The sequence below is a fragment of the Gobio gobio genome, assembly GCF_949357685.1.
Source record: "Gobio gobio genome assembly, chromosome: 2".
Classification (NCBI taxonomy): Eukaryota; Metazoa; Chordata; class Actinopteri; order Cypriniformes; family Gobionidae; genus Gobio; species Gobio gobio.
Window position 1 is genome coordinate 65,183,539 of NC_137098.1, and position 19,598 is coordinate 65,203,136.

At 39.4% G+C, this 19,598-nt stretch overlaps 1 protein-coding gene across 2 annotated transcripts in view; it reads left to right on the forward strand.

Annotated features, from left to right (window-relative positions):
• Positions 1 to 16,999, forward strand: part of nlgn2a (neuroligin 2a) — a gene marked incomplete at its 5' end in the record, with an annotated part of 200,344 nt that extends 183,345 nt beyond the window's left edge. For both annotated transcript variants that reach the window (XM_079811033.1, XM_079811034.1), the window contains 5 exons: positions 3,834 to 4,019; positions 9,808 to 10,073; positions 10,957 to 11,116; positions 11,587 to 11,953; positions 12,257 to 16,999. In XM_079811033.1, the coding sequence (XP_079667159.1) occupies positions 3,834 to 4,019; positions 9,808 to 10,073; positions 10,957 to 11,116; positions 11,587 to 11,953; positions 12,257 to 13,070 (1,793 nt within the window). In that variant the 3' untranslated portion in view covers positions 13,071 to 16,999. The remainder of the gene's footprint in view (positions 1 to 3,833; positions 4,020 to 9,807; positions 10,074 to 10,956; positions 11,117 to 11,586; positions 11,954 to 12,256) is intronic.
• Positions 17,000 to 19,598: the final 2,599 nt, after the last annotated feature.

Consider the following 19,598-nt stretch of genomic DNA (forward strand, 5'->3'; position numbering starts at 1 on the left):
ACATTCAATGGATCAAAAGTGACAGTAAAGACAGTGTTCTTTTGAACTTTTTACTCATCAAAGAATCCAGAAGATCATGTATCAGTTTGCACATTATGCAACGCTGTTTTCAACACTGATAATAATCATATCAGAGTGATTACTGAAGGATCATGTGACACTGAAGACTGGCGCAATGATGCTGAAAATTCAGCTTTGATCACGGGAATCAGGGTTTTAACACCCACACTTTTCCCGGTGAGAGGGTTCAACACCCACACTTTTTCTGCAGTTTTCCCGCAGTTTTGCACAAATGCTTTAGGGATGCCACAATTCTCATTATAATATTAAACCGTTCGGTACGGCATTCATGGTTGTGAATTGCGTAGTTTTTTTTGTTTTGGTTTTGCAGTGTGCCTGTGAGTCTACGCGCTGATATGAGCAAAATATCCAATCACTATACACAGTGCTAGACACGCTTGCAATGCTGGTGTCAGAGAGTTATACTCACGGAACTATAGTTATTCACAATCACGAAAGTTCATTATTTGCATGCGTTTTAAAGCATTGCCGGTTATTCGCGTGCTTATGCACCGAACGCGCTAAGCGCACGCACTAAAAGCCTGTCAAACACGTGATTACTGGACTAAGTAGTCTTACTGTGCTAATACTGTCAAATACACACAAGGTTAACATAAACACATTCGGTTATGTGTAAAGTGAAAGTAAATTCGCGTGTGTCTGTATTAGATGCGTGCAAGTCTTAAATTGACAGCAGCGCAGCCTAGTGAACACGCTGTCCTTAAAGGGACAGTTCACCTCTAAAATTCTGTCATTATTTACTCATCTAATGTTGTTCCAAACCTGTATTAATTTATTCTGTTGAACACAGACAGCTGATGGTAGCCACTGACTTCTATATTATTTCCTACTATGGGGACTTTAATGTTAATAAAACTACAAAAGACATAGAAAAGCACTCTCTGTTCTTGACTGAAAAACATTAATACAGTAGCTTTGATAAGAATCAATGTATATTTTATAGTGAAGTCTATGTATTGTTTTATTTTTACATTTATTCATTCAATTTCATACTTAAATGCTGCTGCAGCTTTGAGCTGCCAGTGTAAATATTTATATATATCTATTTTATATTATACTATACACTAGGAATGTGTACAAGATTTTTTTAAGTAAAGTTTTAAGTTTAAGGGTTTTCAAGTCTTTTAAGTAAAATAAAAAATTAGCATTTTTTTTTCTCCTTAACCTCTTTCTGTTCCCGTCGCCTAAGAATAGAATAGCAAAAAACTGATGTGACTAGCCATCAGAACCTAACCGAACACCGTGGTTAAAAAAAACATAGGTTGTATATATATATATTATATATCTTGTGTGTTATACCTTTTGTACCCTTCTGTCATTGTATTCATCGTTTTTATTGTTAAAAAACAAACCACATCCATCCCCCACACTTTTGAAAAGCTTGCTACGCCTCTGACGGGAATACATTACACTTTAACAAATGCAGCCTTGGTGAACATGTTTTCTTTCAAAAACATAAAAAATCTTACAGACCACAAACTTTAAATGTATTTATGTATGTATGTATGTATGTATTATTATTATTCCATTTATACTATGAAATAAGCTTTTTAGTCAATTAATAATTATTTCATAATGAATTTGCTTGTGATCATTATGATCTGTGGTAGATGCTAGTGAACGATTTATTTCAATTATATTAAGGTTTTGTATATGAGCTTGTAGTCAGTTAATGTTAGGCTAATTACTCACCATTTCTGACAATTATAATATCTGTCCAACTCAAAAATAGAAGCTTCTCAGGTGTGTTTAATGTACCATTATGGTTCCTTTGAAATCGCACTGCCTTCATTAGCTGTTTCCACCCACCTGTTTTTAATGCGCATTTTGGGATATTACATAAAAAACACTGGATGAAAACGGCAAGACGCATATCAATTCTAAAAATGTGCATAAAAAACATATGTGCTCAAATGAGGTGGATACATTTTTATCTGATAATAAAACGTGCATAAATAGAAACACATTTACCGAATAAATTCCTCGATGCGCTTCAAAAAAGACGTGACTTTGCTGTGGGACGGCATAACTGGACACAGCGTCTGAAATGCTGTTCCCATTGTTCTGGAATGCCTGAGCAAAGTCTGTCATCAAAGCGGTTCGGCATAATTACCTCGCAGAACTATATTACACGACTGCGCTCCCAAACAGCAGCATCCGCCTCCGAAAGCAAGATAACATGACCACGTTTATTGTGTTTTGTCTGCGCGCTCTGAGCCGCAAGTCATTGACTGACCTGGCACCAGTGCAACAATGCATTTGGTTTTGGACACTGCCATGTATGAGGCAGTTTGTTCCAGGCATTGTATTTCCAGTGGAATATTTTTACATGCACTCTGGAGATCATATCATACGCTTCTCTCTCTCTCTCTCTCTCTCTCTCTCTCTCTCTCGCTCTCTCTCTCTCTGTGTGTGTGTGTGTGTCAGACTTTGATCAGTAAAGTTCCTGGTGACTTGGAGGCAGATGAAACAGTTTTTCCAAATTAGAGCACCCACTCATTCTCTCTCTCTCTCTCTCTCTCTCTCTCTCTCTATCTCTCTCTCACACACTCTTTCGCTCTTCTTCTCTGTATTTTCTACTGCCTCACATAAACTCTCACCTCTATTCTTACACTGCTGTTATCAGCAAACATTTGACTAAATAAGATTAGTTGTTCATTGCCAAATCATATGTGGGGGTGGGGGTTCAGTCCAACATTTTTCATAATTTCTTCTCCTCTTCTTCACTGAGCTACTGTCCAGCAGTCCACTTCAGTTTTATAGATAGATGATTAACTGGTTGCACTTTATTTTACAGTATGTGCACTTGCGTGTACTTACAGTGTTACCTAAGAAAATACTGGGTAATATAAGGTAACTACAGTTATTACCCAGTTATTACAAGCTACTGGGCCATCTGACCAATCAGAGCAGGGTAGACCAATCACAACAGACTAGGCCATCTGACCAATCAGAGCAGGGTAGACCAATCACAACAGACTGGGCCACCTGACCAATCAGAGCAGAGTAGACCAATCACAACAGACTAGGCCATCTGACCAATCAGAGCAGGGTAGACCAATCACAACAGACTGGGCCACCTGACCAATCAGAGCAGAGTAGGCTTGTGGAAAGGAGAATCTTCAAACTAACCGTTTTCAGACTCTTTGAGAAATGAAGTGATGTGCATGTATATTATTAGAAAATTAAAGTGTTTATTGACCTTTGATGTTTGTAAACCTGTTGAAGGACACTAAAACAAAATTAGGAACCTTTAAAAAAAGCAAATCTGGTAAAGTTTTTCATATTTTGATTCTTTAAAAATTCTATATACATTTATAATGCTATACTTTTTGTGTTATATTGCCTTGGCAGTAAATGACACCAAAAAAAAAAAAGAATGAACGCTGCAAGAGGGTTTCTATAACGGCTGAGGGAGGGAGGGCAAATTTGACATCTTTCTCTCTTCTGACTGCTGTAATCAATCTCTATATTTTTCCCCTCTTTTGGAAAGTCGTGGAAACGCTGTCATGTATTTCTTATTTTGCTATTGGAGCAAGTGGGAATACAAAAATTATATTTGCGTTCGTCTCCAATTCACCGCTATAGAAGTTTAAACAACTATGAAGACACTTCTGAGAACCCTGGGAATGTGAAAAGGGTCCATATTTATTAATTTTTTTATACCAGCTGTATTGTAATGACTGGAAACGTTAATAGTTTTAGTTAACAATTACAACACTGCTCTGATCTGTATTTTTTCTTGACTGCAGGTTTCCTTAGCACTGGAGATCAGTCTGCCAAAGGGAACTATGGCCTTCTGGATCAAATCCAGGCCTTGCGTTGGCTGAATGAGAATATTGGACACTTCGGTGGCGACCCTGAACGGATCACTATCTTTGGCTCCGGGGCCGGAGCGTCTTGTGTCAACCTACTCATCCTGTCCCATCACTCTGAGGGTAAGAGAAAAAAAATGTGTGTGTGTGTGTGTGTGTGTGCGTACAATACATGCATGTTAGTGCTTTAACAGACTAATACTATGCCTATACTTTCCATCTCATGTTTAATGGTGTGTGTGTGTGTGTGTTTTACCTCACAAAATATCTCACCGTCCTGTCCAACTCTGTTCTTTGCAATGCTCGTCCACCTTCACCCACCCCATCTTCATCATCACTGTCATCCTCACCTAACATCAGTCCTACAGCCCTCAACTGTCAATCACATCGGGTAAGTCATGACAGTCGTTATCCCTGGAGACACCAGTCATGTCTTCTTAAGTCATTTCCCTGTAAGGAATCCAAGCCAACAGAAATAGGAAGAGAAAGAGGTTTGTGGGTAAGTGTTAAGATGAACACTTCAAAAAAATGCTTTTGTTGCTTAGTATTTTTGTCTTGTTTCCAGTCCAAATATCAAAACATTCTTAAATCAAGATGCTTTTACTAAGATTTGTTTTGTTTTTTCAAAATGAAGTGAGTTTTTGCTTAAAACAAGCTAAATGGGGTAAGAACAATTTGTTTCTGTTTGAGGCCCTAGAATGAAAAATGTAATTAACCTTGGCATAGTTAAATAACAATAGTACATGGACATCACATACAACCCCAAATCAGAAAAAGTTGGGACAGTATGGAAAACGCAAAAAAAAAAAGAAGTGATTTCTAAATTTACTTTGACTTGTATTTCATTGCAGACAATATGAACACAAAATATTTCATGTTTTGTCTGGTCAGCTTCATGTCATTTGTAAATATGCATCCTTTCCTGTCATTCAGACCTGCAACACATTTCAAAAAAAGTTGGGACAGTAAAGCATTTACCACTTTGTAATGTTGCCATTCCTTTTCACAACACTTAAAAGACGTTTAGGGACTGAAGACACCAAGTGATGAAGTGTTTCAGGTGTAATTTTGTCCCATTCTTCCTGCAAACAAGTCTTAAGGTGGGCAACAGTACGGGGTCTTCGTTGTCGCATTTTGCGATTCAAAATGCGCCACACATTCTCTATTGGAGACAGGTCGGGACTGCAGGCAGGCCAGTCAAGTACCCGTACCCTCTTCCTCCGCAGCCAGGACTTTGTAATGTGTGCAGAATGTGGTTTTGCATTGTCTTGTTGAAATATGCATGGACGTCCCTGGAAAAGATGTCTTCTTGAAGGCAGCATATTATGCTCCAAAATCTCTATGTACTTTTCAGCATTAATGGTGCCTTCACAGAAGTTCAAGTTACCTTTGCCAAGGGCACTGACACAACCCCATACCATGACAGACCCTGGCTTTTGGACTTGTTGCTGGTAACAGTCTGGATGATCCTTTTCTTCTTTGGTCCGGAGCACACGGCGTCCATTCCTCCCAAAAAATACCTGAAATACTGATTCATCTGACCACAGTACACGTTTCCACTGTGTGATGGTCCATCCCAGATGCCTCCGAGCCCAGAGAAGTCGACGGCGCTTCTGGACACTGTTAACATAGGGCTTCCTTTTGGCACAGTGCAGTTTTAACTGGCATTTGTGGATGTAACTACGTATTGTGATACTTGACAAAGGTTTGCCAAAGTAGTCCTGAGCCCATGTGGTGATATCGCTTATAGATGAATGACGATTCTTGATGCAGTGCCGCCTGAGGGATCGGAGATCACGGTTGTTCAGCTTAGGCTTGCGCCCTTGTCCTTTACGCACTGAAATTCCTCCAGATTCCTTGAATCTTTTAATTATGTTATGCACTGTTGAATGTGAAATATCCAAATCTCTTCCTATCTTTCTTTGAGGAACATTGTTTTTAAACATTTCAATAATTTTCTCACGTATTTGTTGGCAAACTGGTGATCCTCGGCCCATCTTTGCTCCTAAAGGATTAGACCTTTCTTGGATGCTGCTTTTGTACCAAATCATAATTACAATCACCTGTTGACATCACCTGTTTCAAATCACATCATTATTGAACCATTTTACCTCATTACTATCCCTAAATTGCTCCTGTCCCAACTTTTTTTGAAATGTGTTGCAGGTCTGAATGACAGGAAAGGATGCATATTTACAAATGACATGAAGTTGACCAGACAAAACATGAAATATTTTGTGTTCATATTGTCTGCAATGAAATACAAGTCAAAGTAAATTTAGAAATCACTTTTTTTGCGTTTTCCATACTGTCCCAACTTTTTCTGATTTGGGGTTGTACAATGAGTCTCAAACACCATTGCTTCCTCCTTCATATGTAAATCTCGTTTGTGAAAAACACTACGGAAAAACCGGCGAATCTCAACATAACACAGAACTGTCGGGATCATTAATATGTACGCCCCCAACAGCCAAAGTTGAGACTGCTGACATTATGAGTTAACGTGTAAAGTTAATGTTATATGCTAGTTCACATGTAGGCTGAAGTTATAGTAACTTTACTGACGTTACATTTTGCAGGTCTTAATGAAAATACTAAACTTACCACTCAGAGGCGTCCATTTACAATCTCAAAACAATTGGTTGTTCCTCAAAATCTTCGCCAGAAACAGGATCAAACATATAAAGTTGGATGCATAATCTCTCCATTTTCATGACGGACAGTGTAGATCTGTTTGTTGTCACTGAAGCTACTGAAAATAGCCGTGCAGTGAAACAGCCAATCAGAGCAGAACTCATTAATATTCATGACCCTTCCAAATAAGGCAAAAACAGACCATTTCATTCTAGGGACAATTTCTGGGGTTGTAAATAGACCTGTAAAACCGTATCTGGACAATGTTTGTTAAAATATTGTTTCAACTCATTCTAGGGCACCTTTAAGCAGAAACTCACTTCGCTTGGATTTTTTCCCCCTAGAAAACAAGAATAAATATCCTATGTCATTTTACTGATTTCTACTGATCTTAAGACTTTTTCGATATTTAGACTGGAAACAAGACAAAAATACTAAATAAGAAAAGCATTTTTTGCAGTGCAGATAAAGTTCACTGAAGTGGAGCAAAGAAAGAAATTAACAAAAATACTTTTTGAGCACCACTTAACTAAACATGTGTTTGTGTGCCTGTTTGAACAAGCCGGGTGAAGAGAAAAGCACAGGCGTGTTAGCAGAGACAAAGCTACAGTAGCTCCGTATTGATTTCTCTGGGAAAGGTAACATGCTTTTCAATAATTAAAAAGACAGAAAGAGAGGAAAGAGGGCAGAACAAGGAGAAGAAGAGCCCTTCGGTAATATGTTTCTACTCTTCTCTTGAGAGCAAGAAAACGGCTTTGTTTGTAAAGTGTTTGTAAGAGAAAAGACAACAAGAGAATAATAGATTTAGTGTTATTATTTCAATGCAAGATGGAATTTGCACAACTTTAGTTCAATAATAGCAAAAAAAGTCGTTTGAGCCAAACCAAGTCTTCATTTTCATTTTTCCCTTCTGTTTTTTCTTTGATGTAATTCCAGCTGACACTGTTCTGAGCACTATTGGAATTGACATCAAAATAATTCCATCCCATTAACAAGTCGGATATACTGAAAATACAACATAGCATTTGAATCACCACAGTACTACAGTACACCATCAGATCACTGTAAAATGGGTTGACATGAAATACTTTTGGAAAACTGACATGTCCTTCACTGTGACATTAACTCATTTTAAAACTAATTTAACTCCATTGACGTAATTTTCTGCCAATCCATGTTTTCACTGTTATACAGTAGGGGGTGCTGTTACGCATCTTCTGAAAGAGTACATAATATCGGGATCAAAACACCGGCAAAGAAGAAGCGAAAAACACACACATTTTTGTGTGTCCTCAGAGTGCCCCCAGATATAAGCGTGTCAAATATGGTGAAAATATCTAATTTCATTTAGGAGTTATAGAAATTCACATTTATGACCCAAACCCGACTTTGATTGCAGCTTTTTGCCACTTACTATCAAAATGTTGACATTTGGCCATTAGCTTTTAGTTAAACCCGCTAAGATTTCGATTTTCCTATGGCGGTTTCGTCTCGATCGGACTAACGGTTCCGAAGATATTCGCGAAAGTTGTTTAAACGCTAAATCCCAACATTGCACAAACCATAAGGCAAAACCTACCATGTTTGTTATCGTTAGACTCAACAAAGATCAGGAATCTAAGGAGATGACTCCTGTGAAAAAAAAAAGTTATAATGATTACCACTAGGTGGCGCTGGCTCGAAACTTCTCAAGCTTCTTCAGGGCATCGTGCCGATGACCCATACCAAGTTTCGTAACGATACTCTAATGCATTTATAAAATACAGCATTTTACTAAAGAGAAGCTAAAGAGACCAGTTTTCTGGCCAAATAGTTCAGAAGTTATGAGCAAAAATGTCAAAATCTCCTGAGCACTAGGTGGCACTGTGCTGAAACTGTGCATGTAGCCTCAGGTCATGGTTGCCATAACACACACCAAGTTTGGTCAGAATACGCTAAAGCGCCGCGGAGATACAGCCTCACGTTCATTTTGGGGTGTTCTTTGTCAAATTCGTTTGCGCGTTATTCGAGAATGGTTTGATGAATTAACTTGAATTTCTTAGCTTTTTGTCGGCGTGGTCTGAAGATGATCTGGTAAATTTTTTTGTGGAAATCGGAGTAACGGCCTAGGAGTTAGAAAAAGTAGGTTTTTCAGAAAATTCAAAATTGCAGTGAGAGGAAAGCGTTTCTGCAAAATAAAACCGAAGATAACGCAGATATGACGCAATCGACAGGCGACTCCCTCACACGTCCCGGTTCCTTGGTTAAAATAGCAATTTTCTCACGATTTACAAATAGTTGGAAACATTTGGGATATTGGTACTCAACTGCACAAAATATATAACACTAGCCTAGTGGTTTTTGGATATTTTACTTAAAAAATGTTACATAGTGCAGCTTTAAAACCAGATTAAAATAGTTTTTGTTTAAAAGCGGAGGTTCTTTCTGTTTCTGTTCTTTCTTTTGATATATTGCATGTTCATGTATTCATACAACTAAATATTCTGGGGGCCAAGAAAGTTCATAAAGGGAAATAATCTAGTCACTTATACTTAAAGAAATGTATTTTAGTATTAAATGTGCTTTTTTACCTACTAGCCTGTTATTCAGTTCATTATATTTAGCAGACTGAAAGGGTCCTGTAAAGTAAATTACATTGTATCAAACCTGCCCAAATCAAGTCACAATTAACACAGCATTGGTGATTTAAATCTTTATCATCCAATTATCAATCAGCAAAGGACACACAAAACCCTGACTGAATAACTTTTGTAACTTTATAAGGATTAATTAATAAGGATGTTTGATTCACAACAAAGACTATTTAGTGTTATTTTACATTTCTTTATTTTATTCAGTTTCTGTACCTGAAAACTACTGTCAGACCTACCTGAAAAGCACTGTTTATTATTTGTATCTTATTTATTTGTGCTTTTGCTTGCAATTTGATTATTAGTTAGGCTAGTAGTCTTAGTGGTGGTCTTGAAATTTGAATAGAGAATAGTGAGTCTTCACTGGTACCAAAAGCATCATGACCGTTAATATTTATGGCCGGTACATTTTTCTTAAGTCACCGGCCATTGGTAGGTGTGGCAAAAAGTTAGTTTTAGGCCCTGTTTGTACTATTAAAAATTCACACCCCAGTTGCAGGACACTTTCAAAATACATTTCAGACTAAAATGTTGACGTAAAAAGAAAACTGTAACGGACATGTTCAACATGCGTAACCCAGGTCTGTTATGCTTACAGGTTGTCTTGTATGTAGTTAACAGCTTGCTATTGCTCCCTCCCAACCCAGGCCTGTTCCAGAGAGCCATAGCTCAGAGCGGTTCAGCCATCTCCAGCTGGTCCATCAGCTACCAGCCCCTGAAGTACACCAAGATTCTGGCCCGTAAAGTGGGATGCACATATGGGGAGACAGCAGACCTGGTGGACTGTCTCCGCAGGAAAAATTTCAGAGAGTTGGTGGACCAGGACATCCAGCCGGCCCGCTACCATATTGCGTTTGGACCTGTGATGGACGGAGACGTCGTGCCAGACGACCCCGAGATCCTGATGCAGCAGGTGATTTTGAGATTACTGTCATTTGTGTTGGTGGGTTCAGTTTGAATTTAGCTTACACATTTTCCACAGTGAATTGCCACTTTCCAAGCAAAGGATTCGGTTGTTCAGTAAACCACCCAAACTACCTTTTAAACCAAATCTTAGGGAGGCTTCAAGCTCAGGATTGTAAATACAGTAACTGCAGACATATTCTGCGAAAATCATATGATTTTGATATGCAGAATGAGGTTATGCAGTGATGTCGCATATATAGGTGATTGAATTAAGGCCAATAAAATCTTAAAAAGTGATGTCATACATTGATATTGATATAAGTGTGCTAAGCTTATAAGATCAATTCACTTTACTATCATACAACTAAATATAAAATGGCCTTTTTAAAGTAATTTAAAAAAATATATATTTTCAACTTATAAAACTCATTCAAAACTTAAACTCACTCACTACTGCTCTGCATTTCCATCATATCCACATATAAACCTTGTTTTGGAATAAAATGTTTTCAAAAAGAAGAAGAGGAATTATTTGTATTTATTGACATTTTTCTTAAAGATCTTAGGAAAAAGTGACCATTCTCTGATGTTAACACTTTTTTATAAATGTTTTAAATTTAAAAAGTCTATGTAGGCAACAAGCCTGCATTTGAAATTTTGGCTAATGTTACATTTCAAAATAGTAATGAGTAATTAAAGATACAGGATGTAACATTTAAAGCTATTATAATCTACCCTTTAAAACAAATATGTTTTTCATTCTAGAAGATAGAAAGCTTCCTCATTTGGAGAAAGTGTGTGCGTGGGTGTGTTTGGCTATACTTCTGAGGGCCAAAAGTCCTCACTTATTGGGAAACATTATGACATGAATATTATTCTTTCTCCACTAGGGGGAGTTCTTGAACTACGACCTTCTGATTGGTGTAAATCAAGGGGAGGGGCTGAAGTTTGTGGATGATGGAGGCACTGAGAGTGAAGAGGGGATTTCAGCTGCAGCTTTTGACTACACCATCTCCAACTTTGTGGATAACCTCTATGGATACCCTAAAGGTAGGCTCTTTTCTGAGGTAATACTTAGGTTGTATATCAGTATATGCCATTGTATTAAATAGTGAAAATGTAATGTTTTGATAAAAAACATGAAATTAAAGCCTATAACAAGGGGCAATACAACAATAAAAGTGCTGTTACTGCTTGCTCTTTGATTTGGTGCTGTTCTTAACTTGTTCCACCAGAGGGCGATAAAAGACAAGCAATGTCAACCATGACTGTGCTTTGAATGTTTTTTATGTGACATGTCAAATGGAAGATTTTATGCCTGGTATTTGATGTACCTATGCGACATATGTTTTCAATGAAATGCATGGACATTTTCAAGTTTATTAGACAAGCATATGCATACACACACTCAAATAGGCCTATGTGAATTTGTCAAATGCTTCCACTTTATTCCTGTCTGTCCTCCCCTGATTTTCTCGTCTGCTTTTTCTTCAGTGTAATTACTCTCTGTCTTTTTGTAGGTAAAGACATCCTGAGGGAGACCATTAAGTTCATGTACACAGACTGGGCGGACCGAGACAATGGGGAAATGCGGCGCAAGACTCTCCTGGCATTATTCACTGATCACCAGTGGGTGGCGCCAGCCATCGCTACTGCCAAACTCCATGCGGAGTATCAGTCTCCCGTCTACTTCTACACGTTCTACCACCACTGCCAAACAGAGACTCGACCCGAATGGGCAGATGCGGCACACGGGGACGAGATACCGTATGTGTTTGGCGTGCCCATGATCGGAGCAACTGACCTCTTCCCTTGCAACTTTTCCAAAAATGATGTCATGCTTAGCGCTGTGGTCATGACCTACTGGACCAACTTTGCCAAGACCGGGTGGGTATACCTACTAACTACCTTCCTACCTACCTACCTACCTATCCATCTATCTGTCTGTCTATCATCTAGGTCGTATAGATGTAAGTTAAATATTGAAAATCACTCAAATTTTTCGAATAAATATCAGTTTATCACCCAGCCCTAAATCGAATTGCAATTATGTATCATGTTTTAAAAAATGCAATTTGATCCTGTTTCGAGATTTGCAAAAGCATTCACAATTCGGTTCTGAATGTCTCACATCCTCGGTGTGTAATTCATTAAAATAGCCTTTTGACAAATGATATCTGTTGTCTCTAGGGATCCCAACTTGCCTGTTCCCCAGGACACCAAGTTCATCCACACCAAGCCCAACCGCTTCGAGGAAGTGATCTGGACCAAGTTCAACTCTAAAGACAAGCAGTATCTCCACATTGGCCTGAAGCCTCGCATCCGGGACAACTACCGAGCAAATAAGGTCGCCTTCTGGCTGGAGCTGGTTCCTCATCTCCACAACCTTCACGAGGAGGTCTTCAGCACCGCTACAACCCGGCTGCCTCCGGGTACCGCCCGTACCCCACGTCCTAAGTTACGCCATCCCACCCCAACCTTCCCTGCCGAACCGGACCCAGATAGCTCTGAGCCCCCTCGTTTCACTCCCTTCCCAAGCGACACCCGGGACTACTCAACGGAGCTGAGCGTGACGGTAGCCGTTGGCGCATCGCTCCTCTTCCTCAACATCCTTGCCTTCGCCGCGCTTTACTACAAACGCGACAAGCGGCACGAGATGCGACGGCACCGGTTGTCCCCGCAACGAGGCGTACCCGCCAATGACTTGGCACACAGCCAAGAGGAAGAGATCATGTCCCTTCAAATGAAGCACTCGGAGCACGACCCCCACCACGATATGGAGCCATTGCGACCGCACGATATTTTACGTCCCGCATGTCCACCCGACTACACGTTGGCGCTGAGGCGGGCGCCCGACGATGTTCCGCTCATGACCCCGAATACTATCACCATGATTCCTAGCACCATCACCGGCATGCAACCCCTCCATGCCTTCAACACCTTCCCCACAACCACCGGGCACAACAACACCTTACCCCACCCTCACTCCACCACCCGTGTATAGTAGCGCCACCCAACGAGAGGACTAGCTCTCACACATATCCGGTTTTCTCTCTCCGTCCACCTTTTCAAGCTCCTGAACTTAAGATGCTTTCGGTTGCGCTGACAAGCGGACAAAATCAAAGATTTGGTAGAAGACTAGAGGAGCTTTGTTTATAGACTCTAATGTGAGACTCAACAGATTCGGCCGGAAGTGACAAGTCATCGGCCTCGTACTCGATTCAACTTGCTGTTTGTTTTTCCACAATGTCCTTAAAGAAGAGAGGCAATTTAGGGAGGCGTCGAGGATTGACTAAGCTGATCTGATGCCATGAGAGGAAATGAAGACATTTCCCACTAAAGTGCAGATTTCATCCATCCTCATCCTTTGTTATTCCACTACCAGCGAAACGCTCTGTCCGAATGTGATCTGTGTCCTTGGATTATGTTTTACACCAATCGTAGGGGCATTCGATACAAGACAGAAGCTGGATGTGTTGTGTCACGTATTAAATCATACCTTGTAACAAGAGACACAGGGAATGAGAGAAAATGACAGCGTCTGACAGAAGGCGGAAAACAAAAGTGCCAACCTCCTCTCTTTTTCTCTCGCTCTGCCCTGTTTGTGTCATTTTATCACATGTATTTGATTTGCCAATGTGTTGTTTCTTAGGGAGATTTTTGTATGTATAAATATAAAGACAAATATATAAAAGAATGATATAAATATATATTTACATGGATTGCTCTGGGGGATCTATGCATGAAATATTTTAAAGCACCAAGAAGGACACTTCCTGTAAACTCCCACAGCATTTTGCTTATTTGCATTTTTTTAAAGTTTGCTTGCTTAAAAATCGTTGCAAAAACCTTCTCCCCAGTGGTGTTTTCATCCGCATTACTCAAACTGTAACGTCCTCCTCAGTCTGACCACTCTTTAGGACACATCTAGAAACAGATCTATTGGCAATATTCTTCAACAAATTTTATTTTTTATTATTCATATGCAGTTGTTGGTGCTATTATTTAAACCATCAACCATGTAGTGCTCTACCAGAGCCATCTGTGATGGTCCGGACAGTTGCTAAAACACAAATGGCGAATGCATATGTAGCTTTGCATCTCTTTCATGGGCCTGTGACCCATATTCAGCTTTTATTGGCTTATTTTTCACAGAAACAATTACAAATGACGACCTCAGCCCATCTCTCTCTCTCTGGCTCGGCGTCTCTCGTTCTATCTCTGTCCTCTTTTGGTTCAACATCATTTGGTATTTGACAACCCAGCGTCTTTTCTGTATTGGTGTGTGTACACACACGAAGAGTGTGTTTTCTAGCCAATATGTCTCTTGCCAGGTGCCCTGTACATTTGTGTTAATGTGAATGTGTGAGGTAAAGAGTATTTGTGACAGAGGGCCTGTTTACACCTGGTGTTAAGATGCGTTTTGGTGGATCGGATCACAAGTGGACGAGGGAGACACATTCCCGTTTACACCTGGGGTTTTAATCCGTCTCTTTTGCCCCCTTTCAACCACTTTTGTCCTGATTTCTTCCAGGGGAGGGTCTATGGGCGGGTAAATGTATGGGCCTTTTCAGATCTTTCGATCTAATGGATGAAATAAGCTCACACAATTTACACATGAACACGACTCGAGACGACAGAAAAACACACGACAGACTCAAGGCCAGCCGAACGCTGTTGAGTTTGTGTTAGAAATCAGGAATGGAGAGAGAACATTGAGCTTGGGACATTTTTCATCTTCAAACCAAACTTGGGTCTTCCGCCGACAAAGTTTAAATCCCGTCTGGCTAGCGCTCTTCCCATAATGTTCACGCATTAGGTCAGTAGCGGAGAGTAGACGTCTTTTGTGGCTGTTTGAACACATTCAACCACATGACCACGATCCGGTCGAATGTGTTTTTGACTACCTCTGGAAGTGGTCGCAAAAGTGGACAAGCTCAAAACATTTTAGACGCTGTTTACACCTGTATTTAGCGTCGTCCACTTGTGATCTGATTGACCAAAACGCATCTTGATATCAGGTGTAAAATGGGCCAAAGTGGCACAAAGAGAGAGAGAAAGCTTCAATAGTCATGACACAAAAATCACAGACTCCCTTATCTGTCATTCCTTCATGAAAACCTACCTTTAGGCCATTTTACATACAAAATAGTTGTATGTTGTGCTATAGGAAGAGGCTGGAAGCACCTCATAATATCAGTTTGGTGTGTTTACGCACGTCTCTACATATCACACATCCGTCTGCGCTGCAGTGCACACTTGACCTTTTTTGGTTACGACAAGCACAGCAAATAGAGGTTGCGGCGATCCAGATCTATATAAACAAATGTGACATGATTGTCTCGTGTTCAGGTTAAAGAACGAACGGCTCAGAATCACTGGACAGTAACTGCGGGATTAACACGATCACTTCTCTTCTGTTCATGCCTTGTTAGTCTTATTTTTCCGCCACTGCTGTCTGCGTCACGGGAGGATGACGGCTTGTGTCAGGAAGTCACTGTTGGCTCGGCTTGCCAGCGTATTGAGTCTGAGAGGACCATCATCACGGAGCAAGAACTAACGCCAGTATGCTGTACTAAAACAGGAACTGGCCGAGTGAGCATACTGGCGGTTTAGTATGTCATAAAAACAGGACTGTATTCTGTGTTGTGGACTCACAGCCCAATGGACGCCAGCGACAACTGGACTCTAAACAAGGGAGACTGTCACGAGCTTCGGTTACTGAGAGTCTAGATTGGACCTGTGGATAATGTACCATCTGTGGACTTTTGTGTGGTTGTAGGTATATCTTAACTCCATTTTAAACAAACTACGAGGAGTTGACTAGAGCTGCGTACGACACAACCTCAATTCTAATAATCAATACTGTTTTAAGGGACGAGTCGAGACTCTTTTGTTATTTTTCTCGTTTGGTTTTGTACGCTCAACCACTAGAGTGTGATGTTGTGGTACATCCAGAATAAAGACTCTACATCCATTATGAGCCATTCATTGGGTCTTCGGTAGGCGTACAGTGAGAGGAGGATACATAGAGTTTAACTGTACATTTTTAAGTGTGAGAACAAATCAACTGAAAATATTTGTAAATATTCAGTTACTTGTTTAATGTTTTTTTTTTTCTTCCCCCTTTTTGTTTTTTTGTTTTCTGGTCGAATGAAATATAAAATACTTTGTGACCAGGACAACAGGTGCAAGTTGTAATTCAGCCACCAGCAAAATTGATGAATCCCATTCGTTGGAGGTTAAATTCACTTTCTGTTGCTTCATTTAGTTTTGGGATTTGTGGGTAGAGGTGATTTATCGCTCTTGTGTTTGAGCAGATTGTGTATCATGTAGCATATCAATGTCACTCATATTTCTGCACAACTGTTCGTTTCAGATGCAAAGCCTGCCTGTTTTCAGAAATCTTTAATGTGGAGACTGGGACTTCTAGTTTATTTAAGCACTGGAAACCATTATGAGGAGTATTTCATCTGCCATGAACTTGTAGCATTAAATTCTTACCAAAATGCAACCGAGACTTCATTAAACATCTAAAATAGAAGAAAAGTATTATTTTGTGGTCACATGTTTAGTATATACTATTGTTAATGACTTAAGCGTCTAGTAAAGCAATGCCAAAATAAAGATGGCATACGAGAGTCTCAATATGTCAAGCCTGATGATTACCGAATAAATGAAGCACATGTTATTTCTCTAACAAAATAAACATTTTACTGGGTCCTAAAGCAAATTTACACCTGTTGCCCTGTTTTACTATATGTTCAGAATCAGAACGCCACACATGATGAAGAATAAACATGTTAATAATGGTTCTTTAAAAAAAAAAAGGGTAAAATATATGAATAAGGTGATGATATTTCTCTTTATTTAGAAGTTATTACACACTGTATGCTGTGACTCTGATCTGGGGAACATTAAAGAAATTCATAGCCAGATATCAGACTCTGTTTCCTTTTAATCGAATTGCTACACTCTAAAAAGTGCTGGGTTAAAAACAACCCAAGTTGGATTGAAAATGGACAAACCCAGCGATTGTTTTAAGCAAACATTTAACCCAACCGCTAGGTCAAAACAACTCATTTACTTGAAACAGCCCAATCGCTGGGTTTGTCCATTTTCAACCCAACTTGGGTTGTTTTTAACCCAGCACTTTTTAGAGTGTAATCATCTCAACGATTTAATTGAAAGTAGTGCATCAATTAACTGCATTAAATTGCTTTGATGGACAACAGAATGGTCAACACACTATCAGGAGATCAACATGTTCAGCTTTTCGCCACACGTCACTGGTGAGTCGTTTGTGTCGCAAGTGCAAATGAGAAGCAAAGTTGACTGGAGAAGAGAAAGTTATTATAAAGTGTTGAATAATCAAAAGAAATTCATGAACACATATAAAACTCTGTTTAGTCAAACTATTAAAAAACTTTTAAATTGAGAGGCATGTGATTATAGAGCTGCATAATTCTCAAGCATTTTTGGCTTAGAATAGACATTTTGAACAAAAACGTTTATTTCAGTGATTTAAAAAACCTAAACACGAGGCCACGAAACAAAATAACGTAATTTACTGGAGGTTCTTTGGTTCAGTGTATTAAAAGGGTTAGTTCACCCAAAAATGAAAATGACCCCATAATTTACTCACCCTCAAGTCATCCTAGGTGTAAATGACTTTCTTCTTTCAGACAAATAAAATCAGAGTTATATTAAAACAGTCCTGGCTAATCCAAGCTTTATCATAGCAGTGACTTGTTGGGTCATTTTTGAAGTCCATAAAAGTGCATCTATCCATCATATAACTGCTCCACACGGCTCCGGGGGTTTAGTAAAGGCCTTCTGAAGCGAAGCGGCGCGTTTGTGTGAGAATAATATCCATATTTAAAACTTTATAGACTAAAATAACTAGCTTCCGGCGGTCAGCGGTACGCATGTCGAGTTATGGCGAAAGAGTAACCCTTGAACCCTTATAGAATTGAAAATAATCGAAGATATTTCATATTTGAAATTGAACAAAGAAATTTGCTTTACTGTTGTCAACCCCCATCTTTCTTATCAGAAGGGCCATTTGGAAGAGATGCTAAAGGCCTGTAGGCCAAATGTGTGTCACACCTTTTCTACAGTGGGGGAAGGTCTGATTGGTCAGTTAAAGGTTTACATTTATGTTTAGGTTTAGTCACATGGTCAAGAAAAGGCTAAAAGAGGATTGTAACTGTTGCTCTGGCTCTTTCTCTTCTTAGGGCCTTCTCTTTGGCTCTTCTCCTCTCTCTCTCTCCATTCTATTCATGCTGGGTACGATTAATGGTATAAGTTTATATCATCTCATACATCTATTTTGAAACTATTTTAAGTGTAACTATAAACAGATTGTCATTAAATCCTTTATTACAAATACTGTGCTAACTAGTTTTGATTTGGTATTGACTTTGAAGTGCTACCTCTATTGCAATACAATATCATCACACTATAGCAACGCTCTCCCACATATTTTGCTATTGGAACTACGCTTATTTCCGTTGTTGGTATAAGTTGCAGTGGGTGGTATTAGATGAGAAAAGTACACTTTCTTTGCTGATAACGTTTCTTTAATCATTCGGCAACCCTGCAGCCTGAACCACTGTAGGCGATCCAGCCTTGAACCCTTGACGCATGCGTATTGACGAATGCAGAAGCGCAGAGGATACAGCAAAACAAAACACCGGTCATGAATTACTAATTATTAATCATGAATTTTTAAAGAGAAATGGCGGAGGATTTCAATATAAGAGAAGACAGGTTTTAGTTTGTTGCCCAGCACTATCCACGAGAGGCGTCAAAGCGTGCAATGCTCCTGTACATCACGTCAGGGGTTACTCTTTTAGCGCAAGTCCACTTGTGTTCGGCTTTCCGCTGGAAGCTAGTTATTATAGTTATAACAAGTCACTGCCATTATAAAGCTTGGAAGAGCCTGGACTTTTTTAATATACTGTAACTGATTTAATTTGTCTGAAAGAAGGAAGTCATATACACCTAGGATGACTTGAGGGTGAATAAATCATGGGGTAATTTTCACTTTTGGGTGAACTAACCCTTTAAAGGTGCAGTGTGTAGATTTTAGCGGCATCTAGTGGTGAGGTTGTGAATTGCAACCGCTCACCCCTCCCTTTCAAAGCACAGAAGCTACGGTGGCTGACACAGGGCAAAAATATCGTCATCTGAGACAGCAGAGAGTAGCTAGCTAGTGTGCTGTAGTGAAGTTTGTCCGTTTAGGGCTACTGTAGAAACACGACGGCGTAAAATGACGATTTCACTGTAGGGGACCCGCGGTATGGAGATAGAAATGGCTCATTCTAAGGTAATAAAAACATAAAGGTTCATTATGTAGGGTCTTTATACTCCACTGAAAACATAGTTATGTATATTATATTGCATTTCTTTCAATAGATCCTCATAAATACTACACACTGCACCTTTAAAGCTTATTAAAATAAATTTACATAAAATGTTTAAATTGCATAATTCTAAGATAGCGTCCCATGCCTAAAAACATTATAAA